This window comes from Apis mellifera (assembly GCF_003254395.2).
Source record: "Apis mellifera strain DH4 linkage group LG10 unlocalized genomic scaffold, Amel_HAv3.1 GroupUN_15_associated_to_Group10, whole genome shotgun sequence".
Taxonomy (NCBI): Eukaryota; Metazoa; Arthropoda; class Insecta; order Hymenoptera; family Apidae; genus Apis; species Apis mellifera.
In genome coordinates this window covers 28,064-40,431 of record NW_020555816.1, presented here as the reverse complement: position 1 = coordinate 40,431, position 12,368 = coordinate 28,064, and the positions used below count along the sequence as shown (strand labels likewise).

The following is a 12,368-nucleotide window of genomic DNA, read 5'->3' as shown; positions in this document are numbered from 1 at the left end:
CACGAATGTCCTAAATTAACTTTATTTTAAATCTTCATACTAAATCTTCAAATCTGATCCATAAAAAAATGGTCCTATACTTAAAAACTAGACTTAAAATCTAGAAACTCTTATGATCCTTAATGATTTTACATTATAAAGAATTATAATAAAAAAATTTAAAATGTTGTCGTATGTCTGATTATCGTGATCCATGTCTTCCAACGTCGTTCCAATGTCGTTCAATCGTTGTCCATCGAGATGCTCGAATATAAGACAATATTTTTAAAATAAAAAATTAAAACCTTTTGTAATCTGTTGATTATCGTCCATCCATACGCTGAGATAATCGAGTGTAAGAAATTATAGAAAAGAAATTAAACCCTGCTATCCTATATTGTTATGGTGATCCAACATCGTCAACGTGTTCACGAGATATCGAAATATAAGAAAATAAAAAAAGAGAGTAAAATTATATCCTATGTTGATTATCGTGATCCAACATCGGGTCTCTTCCAGATATCGTATATAAGAAATTATAAAAAAAAATTAAACCTGCGTCGCTATGTTGATTATCGTGATCCAACATTGTCCAAACGTTGAGAAATTAAATATAAGAAATTTTTTAAAAAAAGAAACGTGATACCTTTGTTCTATGTTGATATACATATCCAACATCGTACAACGTTAACCATCGAGATATCGAATTATAAGAAATATAATAAAAAAATTAAAACCTATGTGGTATGCTGATTATCTGATCCAACGTCGTCCAACGTCATCCAACGTCGATACACATCGTACCAATTTTGACATGGAGAAGTCTTTAAATTAAAACTATTTTAAATCTTAATACTAAATCTAAATCTATCTAAAAAAATTTATTAACTTAAAACTAGGACTTAAATCTAGAAAACTCTCTATTGATCTTATTGAACGATTATAAGAAATTATAATAAAAAAATTAAAATGTATGTCGTATGTTGATTATCGTGATCCATTGTCTTCCAACGTCGTCCAATGTCGTTCAACGTTGTCCATCGAGATGTCGAATATAAGAAATTTTAAAATAAAAATTAAAACCTGTTTGTTATGTTGATTATCGTCATCCAACGTTGAGATATCGAGTGTAAGAAATTATAGAAAAGAAATTAAACCCTGTATCCTATATTGGTTATCGTGATCCAACATCGTCCAACGTTGTTCACCGAGATATCGAATATAAGAAATAAAAAAAGAGAGTAAAATCTATATCCTATGTTGATTATCGTGATCCAACATCGTTCTCTATCCAGATATCGTATATAAGAAATTATAAAAAAGAAATTAAAACCTGCGTCCTATGTTGATTATCGTGATCCAACATTGTCCAACGTTGAGAATTAAATATAAGAAATTTTAAAAAGAAAGTGATACCTTTGTTCTATGTTGATTAACATGATCCAACATCGTACAACGTTAACCATCGAGATATCGAATATAAGAAATTATAAAAAAGAAATTAAAACTTGTATCCTATGTTGATTATCGTGATCCAACATCGTCCAACATTGTCCATCGAAATATCAAATATGAGAAATTTTAAAAAAGAAATTAAAACCTGTTTGCTATGTTGATTATCGTGATCCAATATTGTCCAACGTTGAGATATCGAATATAAGAAGTTACAAAAAAGAAATTAAAACCTGTATCCTATGTTGGTTATCGTGATCCAACATTGTCCAACGTTGAGAAATGGAATATAAGAAATTTTAAAAAAGAAAGTGATACTTATATCCCATGTTGATTCTCGTGATCCAACATCGTCCAACGTTGAGATTCTCGTGATCCAACATCGTCCATCGAGATGTCGAATATAAGAAATTATAATAAAAAAATTAAAATGTATGTTGTATGTTGATTATCGTGATCCAACATTGCCCAACGTTGAGAAATGGAATATAAGAAATTTTAAAAAAGAAAGTGATACTTATATCCCATGTTGATTCTCGTGATCCAACATCGTCCAACGTTGACCATCGAGATGTCGAATATAAGAAATTATAATAAAAAAATTAAAATGTATGTTGTATGTTGATTATCGTGATATGTCGTCCAACGTCGTCCATCGAGATATCGGATATAAGAAATTATAAAAAAGAAATTAAAACCTTTATCCTATGTTGGTTATCGTGATCCAACATTGTCCAACGTTGAGAAATGGAATAAAAGAAATTTTAAAAAAGAAAGTGATACCTATATCCTATGTTGATTCTCGTGATCCAACATCCATGGTCCATGTACATCCATCTACGTCCATCGTGGTCCATCTACGTCCATCGTGGTCCATCTACATCCATCGTGGTCCATCTACGTCCATCGTGGTCCATCGTGGTCCATCGTGGTCCATCGTGGTCCATCGTCCATCGTGGTCCATCGTGGTCCATCGTGGTCCATCGTGGTCCATCGTGGTCCATCGTGGTCCATCGTGGTCCATCGTGGTCCATCGTCGTCCATCGTCGTCCATCGTCGTCCATCGTCGTCCATCGTCGTCCATCGTCGTCCATCGTCGTCCATCGTCGTCCATCGTCGTCCATCGTCGTCCATCGTCGTCCATCGTCGTCCATCGTCGTCCATCGTCGTCCATCGTCGTCCATCGTCGTCCATCGTCGTCCATCGTCGTCCATCGATGAACTCTTAAATTAACTTATTCTAAATCTTAAAACTAAATCTTAAATCTATCTTATAATACACTTAAAACTAGAACTTAAATTTAAAACGCACGCATTTTATCATTTACGTAAAATACAATAAATTGTAATAAATAATATTAAAAAACTAAATCTTAAAGCTATCTTATATCATACGTTTACATATTATACTTAAAGCTAGGTCCTAAATAATAAGATGCATCTTATCATTTACATCGAGTCTAATAAATTGTAATAAAAATATTAGAACCTATATCTTATTACTAAATCTTTAATCTATCCTAAAAAATATCATACTTAAAACTAGGACTTATATCTAAAACGCACGCATCCTATCGAAATACAATAAATTACAATGAATACATTAAAATTAATAAATCTTAATACTAAATCTTAATACTAAAGCCTTATATTATTCTTATACTATACTTAAAGCTAGATCCTAAATGTAAGATGCATCTTATTATTTACATCGAGTATAACAAATTACGATAAAAATATTAAAATCTAAGTCTTAATACTAAATCTTAAATCTATCCTAAAAAATATTATACTTAAAACTAGAACTTAAATGTAAGATACGCGCACCTTGTCATTTACATACAATAAAATAAATTATAATAAAAATATTAAAATCTAAACCTTAATAATAAAACTTAAATCTATCTTATATTATACTTAAAACTAGGACTTAAATCTAAAACGCATCTTATTTATATCGAATTCATTATAATATATTACAATGAGTACACTAGAATAACTAATATCTGTATCAAAGATATTCTGATATTATTTGAAAAAAGTGGAAGGAGATAACGTTGCTCAATTTGTTAAAAATTGAGAAACAAGAAAGGATTAATCAGAATATCCTTGTTCAGATTTTTATTAGTACCTTCAGTCTAGTCCATTGATAATTAATCAAAATAATTGAAAGCAATCATATTTTAGACTAGAGTGAAGGTGTGCGTAGTTCTTAGCTTGTCATCGCTTTCCACAGACTATCATTGATGAAATATATTTGATATTTTTAAATTTAAAATATTTCAAAAACATTAATGAAATAAATTTTGTGATTTACGATTTTGGAAAGCGATGCCAATTACCGGGTCTCACCGACGAGGAGGTGACTACGCATCGAGACCCACCTAAACCTAATAAAAAAAAAAACATTAAAAATTAATCATTAAATTGAACAAATTAGAAATATATAAAAGTAAAATAAATCTGAAATGTAAAAGAAATATTAATCACGAATACATAAAATAAAATAATCATTTGAATTATTATACAATGAAATTTGACAATAATCTTTACACCATTTTTTTTATATTTTTTACAATGTCCAACGATGAGACTAAATCTATCTTAATATAATAAATCTAATGATAATACTAAATCAAAGAGTCATACATCCTATTGCTATCACTGATATTAAGGATATTCATGTTTTACTTCAAACGAAAAAAAGTTATTGACAGAATAAAAAAATAGTGTAAGAAAATCTAAATTCTACAATAGTTGATTTACAAGAGTCATCAAACAAATGATAACCATGTTGATCAGCAGAGAGTTACGACAGTGGCCTAGTAGCTGAATGCACAGAGTCCACAACGACCACGAGAAGGAACTAGAAATCATTTCAGGACCACCGGAGTCGAATTACCAAGACATAGTCCTAACGATTCACAGGAAGGAACTAAAAATCATTCTAATACCACTGAAGTCGAATTACCGAAGACGACATTCAACATAGGACCTATCTCTGATCAAATATCCAAAGATATCAATCGATCAGAGCGCGGACTTTCGACTGACCACCGTAAGTTGAGCATCAGTCCGATGAACACTTACAATTTTTTCATGATGATTCATGAGAAAAAAGTCACGAAAAAAAGAAGAGATGATTATACATCGAGACCTAAAATTAATAAATAAAAAATACATAAGAAAAATATTATATAAAAATTAAACAAATCTGAAACATAAAATAAAGATTAATTACATAAATTATAAAAATAAACAATAAAATTACATAAAAAATAAAAATAAATAAACATGCAATAAACATGCAATAAACATGCAATAAATTTTTACAAAAATTTTTACAGAAATCTTTTACATTTTTCGCTTTATATTATATATATATATATTATATCTAAAACGCACGCTTAATTATAAGAAATATATAATAAAATTAAAAATTAGGTCTCACGTCGTCCATCGTCGTCCCACGTCGTCCATCGTTGATAGTTTAATGACTTAATCTATAACTTAAAATCTTAAATTTATAATTTACAATACATAATATTTCTATTAATATTATCCGTATCAAGAATACTCTCGTCTAATTTAAAGCGAAAAAAAGAAATATTCAAAATCATATATTATATTAAATATCATCATTAATAAAATCATATAATATCAAAATATCATCATTATACTAAATCATTTATAAATAAAATTTCAGTAAAAAAAGAAAGAATTCAAAATATTCAAAAAGCAATTAAATGGAGAAAATAATAAGAAGAATAAATTAAAAAAAGAAAGATACGTGATCGATGAAAAATCAACCCTTTCTGTCGCTCTCATATCACGACTTACATCAGTGGACTTACGAAAATCGATGGACAGGTGATACTTGCCAGTCGTGACCAATCGAGGGTTACGACAGCGGCCTAATAGCCAAACGTCTTATGTCCCAACGACACAGGAAGGAACAAGGAGTAAATCCTTGACCACCTTGAGCCGGATTACGAAGACGACGTTCCACCACAAGACCTAACTCTAATCGAGTACTAAGGTACCAATCGATTAGAGCGCGGACCCTCAACTGGCCACCGGAAGTAGAGCACCGGCCCAACGATTTCGACCACTGTTGCATGACAGGAGATTGACTTGAAATAAGTGACGAAAGAGAAGAAGAAAATATAAAATAACTAAAAGGATATTTTGAGGAAGAAAGTAAAAAATAATTGGAATAATTATACGAATAAAAACTCGAAATGAAAAATAATGAAAACGAAAAGCGAGAATATAAAAAAGAAGAAAAAAATTAAAAATTTTTAGTTTTCGCTTTAAATTATGGAGTATATCTTGATACGGATGGAAACGCACTTATTACAATAAACTTATTCTAATTTATATAATACATTAACTTATAACTAATATCTGCAGTCCAGTTAATCAATTAGAAATTAAAAGTTAAAATAATTAAATGAAATTATGCAAAGTTTACTGGACTGCAGATGTGCGTAGTTCTTGGCTTGCCATCGCTTTCCATACACTATCATTGATGAAATATATTTCATATTTCTAAATTTAAAATATTTCGAAAACTTTAATGAAAAATAATAAATTTTGTGAAATATGATTTTAGAAAGCGATGCCAATTACCAGGTCTCACCGACGAGGAGGTGACTACGCATCGAGACCCATCAGGTTGAATTTATTGAACAAATTTATTAATACAATACAATACAATACAATACAATTAATTATCTAAAAATTAAATCTTAAACGTAGAAAAGAAATATGATACAATTGGTAAAAAAATTATCCATCGTCGTCCAACGTCGTCCATTGATGAACTCTTAAACTAACTTATTCTAGATCTTAATACTAAATCTTATATCTATCTTACATCTATTTTACATTATGCAAAAAACTACGACATAAATCTAAGATGCATGCATCTTATGATTTACATCGAATATAAGAAAATATAATAAAAAAATTAAAATGTATGTCGTATATTGATTATCGTGATCCAACGTAGTCCAACATCGTCCGTCGATGTCCATCGATGTCCATCGATGAAATCTTAAATTAACTTATTCTAAATCCTAATACTAAATCTTAAATCTATCCTAAAAAAATATTATACTTAAAACTAGAACTTAAATCTAAAACGCTCGCATCTTATAATTTACATTGAATTAGTAAAAATAACAAATTATAATAAAAAAATTAAAATGTATGCCATATGTTGATTATCGTGATCCAACGTCGTCCAACGTCGTCCAACGTCGTCCATCGATGAAATCTTAAATTAACTTATTCTAAATCTTAATACTAAATCTTAAATCTATCTTATAATACACCTAAAACTAGAACTTAAATCTAAAACGCACGCATTTTATCATTTACTTAGAATACAATAAATTACAATAAAATACAATAAATAATGATATTAAAAAACTAAATCTTAAAACTACCTTATATATTACATTTACATATTATACCTTAAAGGTTGTCCTGAATGTAAGATGCATGCAACTTATCATTTACATCGAGTGTAACAATAAAAATATTAAAATCTAAGTCTTAATACTAAATCTTAAATCTATCTTAAAAAATGATATTTAAAACGATCGATGTACATCGATGAAGTCTTAAATTAACTTATTCTAAATCTTAATACTAAAACTTAAATCTATCCTAAAAAATATTGTACTTAAAACTAGGCCTTACATCTAAAACGCACGCATCTTATCGAAATAATAATAAATTACAATGAATATATTAAAATTAAAAAATCTTAAAACTAAATCTTAAGTCTACCTTATATTATACTTATACTATACTTAAATCTAGGTCCTAAATGTAAGATGCATCTTATCATTTACATCGAGTATAACAAATTACAATAAAAATATTAAAATCTAAGTCTTAATACTAAATCTTAAATCTATCCTAAAAAATATTACACTTAAAGCTAAGATGCGCGCATCTTTCATTTACATGAAATATATTATAATGAATTCATTAATTAACTAATATCTGTATCAAAGACATTCTGGTCTAATTTAGAAAAATTAAAAAATAATGTAAAAACAAGGATTGACCAGAATATCCCTGTTCAGATATTATTTGTACCTTCAGTTTAGTCCATTGATAACTAATCAAAATAATGTACAGCAATCATTTTTTAGACTAGAGTGAAGGTGTGCGTAGTTCTTGGCTTGCCATCGCTTTTCGAAAAAATTTCCAATTCAATTCACAATATTTCTTTAAATGAAAAATATGAAAAGCGATGCCAATTACCGGGTCTCACCCACGGGGAGGTGACTACGCATCGAGACCCATCAGGTTTAATTTATTGAACAAATTTATTAATACAATACAATACAATACAATACAATACAATACAATACAATACAATACAATACAATACAATTAATTATCTAAAAATTAAATCTTAAACGTAGGAAAAAAATATGATACCTTTCTTAAAAAAATTATCCATCGTCGTCCAACGTCGTCCATCGATGAACTCTTAAACTAACTTATTCTAGATCTTAATACTAAATCTTATATCTATCTTACATCTATTTTACATTATGCAAAAAACTACGACTTAAATCTAAGATGCATGCATCTTATGATTTACATCGAATATAAGAAATTATAAAAAAAAATTAAAATGTATGTCGTATATTGATTATCGTCCAACATTGTCCAACGTTGTCCATCGATGAAATCTTCTAAATTAACTTATTCTAAATCTTAATACTAAATCTTAAATCTATCCTAAAATAATGTTATACTTAAAACTAGAACTTAAATCTAAAACGCTCGCATCTTACAATTTACATTGAATTAGTAAAAATAACAAATTATAATAAAAAAATTAAAATGTATGCCATATGTTGATTATCGTGATCCAACGTCGTCCAACGTCGTCCAACGTCGTCCAACGTCGTCCAACGTTGTCCAACGTCGTCCATCGATGAAATCTTCTAAATTAACTTATTCTAAATCTTAATACTAAATCTTAAATCTATCCTAAAATAATGTTATACTTAAAACTAGAACTTAAATCTAAAACGCTCGCATCTTACAATTTACATTGAATTAGTAAAAATAACAAATTATAATAAAAAAATTAAAATGTATGCCATATGTTGATTATCGTGATCCAACGTCGTCCAACGTCGTCCATCGATGAAATCTTAAATTAACTTATTCTAAATCTTAATACTAAATCTTAAATCTATCTTATAATACATCTAAAACTAGAACTTAAATCTAAAACGCACGCATCCTATCGAAATATAATAAATTACAATGAATACATTAAAATTAATAAATCTTAATACTAAATCTTAAGCCTACCTTATATTATACTTATACTATACTTAAATCTAGGTCCTAAATGTAAGATGCATCTTATCATTTACATCGAGTATAACAAATTACAATAAATATAATAAAATCTAAGTCTTAATACTAAATCTTAAATCTATCCTAAAAAATATTACACTTAAAGCTAAGATGCGCGCATCTTTCATTTACATGAAATATATTATAATGAATTCATTAATTAACTAATATCTGTATCAAAGACATTCTGGTCTAATTTAGAAAAATTAAAAAATAATGTAAAAACAAGGATTGACCAGAATATCCCTGTTCAGATATTATTAGTACCTTCAGTCTAGTCCATTGATAACTAATCAAAATAATGTACAGCAATCATTTTTTAGACTAGAGTGAAGGTGTGCGTAGTTCTTGGCTTGCCATCGCTTTTCGAAAAAATTTCCAATTCAATTCAAAATATTTCTTTAAATGAAAAATATGAAAAGCGATGCCAATTACCGGGTCTCACCCACGGGGAGGTGACTACGCATCGAGACCCATCAGGTTTAATTTATTGAACAAATTTATTAATACAATACAATACAATACAATACAATTAATTATCTAAAAATTAAATCTTAAACGTAGGAAAAAAATATGATACCTTTCTTAAAAAAATTATCCATCGTCGTCCAACGTCGTCCAACGTCGTCCATCGATGAACTCTTAACTCTATCTTATTCTAGACCTTAATACTAAATCTTATATCTATCTTATATCTATTTTACATTATGGAAAAACTAGGACTTAAATCTAAGATGCATGCATCTTATGATTTACATCGAATATAGGAAATTATAATAAAAAAATTAAAATCTACGTCGTATGCTGATTATCGTGATCCAATGTCGTCCAACGTTGCTCTTTGATTTCCATCGATGTCTATCGTTACATTGAACATAAAAAATTGTAAAAAAGAAATTGAAATCTGTGTCCTATGTTGAATATCGTGATCCAACGATGTCCATTAATAAATCAAATATAAGAAATTACAAAAAAGAAATTGAAATCTGTGTCCTATATTGAATGTCGTGATCCAACGATGTCTATTAATAAATCAAACATAAGAAATTACAAAAAAGAAATTGAAATCTGTGTCCTATGTTGAATGTCGTGATCCAACGATGTCCATTAATAAATTAAATATAAGAAATTACAAAAAAGAAATTGAAATCTGTGTCCTATGTTGAATGTCGTGATCCAACGATGTCCATTAATAAATCAAATATAAGAAATTACATAAAAGAAATTGAAATCTGTGTCCTATGTTGAATGTCGTGATCCAACGATGTCCATTAATAAATCAAATATAAGAAATTACAAAAAAGAAATTGAAATCTGTGTCCTATGTTGAATATCGTGATCCAACAATGTCCAACGTTGCTCTTGGATTTCCATCGACGTCTATCGATACACCGAATATAAAAAATTACAAAAAAGAAATTGAAATCTGTGTCCTATGTTGAATGTCGTGATCCAACGATGTCCATTAATAAATCAAATATAAGAAGTTACAAAAAAGAAATTAAAACCTGTATCCTATGTTGGTTATCGTGATCCAACATTGTCCAACGTTGAGAAATGGAATATAAGAAATTTTAAAAAAGAAAGTGATACTTATATCCCATGTTGATTCTCGTGATCCAACATCGTCCAACGTTGACCATCGAGATGTCGAATATAAGAAATTATAATAAAAAAATTAAAATGTATGTTGTATGTTGATTATCGTGATCCAACATTGCCCAACGTTGAGAAATGGAATATAAGAAATTTTAAAAAAGAAAGTGATACTTATATCCCATGTTGATTCTCGTGATCCAACATCGTCCAACGTTGACCATCGAGATGTCGAATATAAGAAATTATAATAAAAAAATTAAAATGTATGTTGTATGTTGATTATCGTGATATGTCGTCCAACGTCGTCCATCGAGATATCGGATATAAGAAATTATAAAAAAGAAATTAAAACCTTTATCCTATGTTGGTTATCGTGATCCAACATTGTCCAACGTTGAGAAATGGAATAAAAGAAATTTTAAAAAAGAAAGTGATACCTATATCCTATGTTGATTCTCGTGATCCAACATCCATGGTCCATGTACATCCATCTACGTCCATCGTGATCCATCTACATCCATCGTGGTCCATCTACGTCCATCGTGGTCCATCTACGTCCATCGTGGTCCATCTACGTCCATCGTGGTCCATCTACGTCCATCGTGGTCCATCTACGTCCATCGTGGTCCATCGTGGTCCATCGTGGTCCATCTACGTTCATCTACGTCCATCTACGTTCATCTACGTTCATCTACGTTCATCTACGTTCATCTACGTCCATCTACGTCCATCGTGGTCCATCTACGTCCATCGTGGTCCATCGTGGTCCATCGTGGTCCATCGTGGTCCATCGTGGTCCATCGTGGTCCATCGTGGTCCATCGTGGTCCATCGTGGTCCATCGTGGTCCATCGTGGTCCATCGTCGTCCATCGTCGTCCATCGTCGTCCATCGTCGTCCATCGTCGTCCATCGTCGTCCATCGTCGTCCATCGATGAACTCTTAAATTAACTTATTCTAAATCTTAAAACTAAATCTTAAATCTATCTTATAATACACTTAAAACTAGAACTTAAATTTAAAACGCACGCATTTTATCATTTACGTAAAATACAATAAATTGTAATAAATAATATTAAAAAACTAAATCTTAAAGCTATCTTATATCATACGTTTACATATTATACTTAAAGCTAGGTCCTAAATAATAAGATGCATCTTATCATTTACATCGAGTCTAATAAATTGTAATAAAAATATTAGAACCTATATCTTATTACTAAATCTTTAATCTATCCTAAAAAATATCATACTTAAAACTAGGACTTATATCTAAAACGCACGCATCCTATCGAAATACAATAAATTACAATGAATACATTAAAATTAATAAATCTTAATACTAAATCTTAATACTAAAGCCTTATATTATTCTTATACTATACTTAAAGCTAGATCCTAAATGTAAGATGCATCTTATTATTTACATCGAGTATAACAAATTACGATAAAAATATTAAAATCTAAGTCTTAATACTAAATCTTAAATCTATCCTAAAAAATATAATACTTAAAACTAGAACTTAAATGTAAGATACGCGCACCTTGTCATTTACATACAATAAAATAAATTATAATAAAAATATTAAAATCTAAACCTTAATAATAAAACTTAAATCTATCTTATATTATACTTAAAACTAGGACTTAAATCTAAAACGCATCTTATTTATATCGAATTCATTATAATATATTACAATGAGTACACTAGAATAACTAATATCTGTATCAAAGATATTCTGATATTATTTGAAAAAAGTGGAAGGAGATAACGTTGCTCAATTTGTTAAAAATTGAGAAACAAGAAAGGATTAATCAGAATATCCTTGTTCAGATTTTTATTAGTACCTTCAGTCTAGTCCATTGATAATTAATCAAAATAATTGAAAGCAATCATATTTTAGACTAGAGTGAAGGTGTGCGTAGTTCTTAGCTTGTC

General features: G+C 29.2%; 1 protein-coding gene across 1 annotated transcript; it reads left to right on the top strand.

The window, feature by feature from the left end:
• The first annotated feature begins 10,791 nt into the window (after positions 1–10,791).
• On the top strand, positions 10,792–11,831 carry LOC113219343. The gene is made up of 2 exons (XM_026445947.1): positions 10,792–11,275; positions 11,821–11,831. Exons 1-2 carry the CDS (start codon positions 10,792–10,794, stop codon positions 11,829–11,831), a joined length of 495 nt encoding a protein of 164 aa, XP_026301732.1.
• The last annotated feature ends 537 nt before the right edge of the window (positions 11,832–12,368 follow it).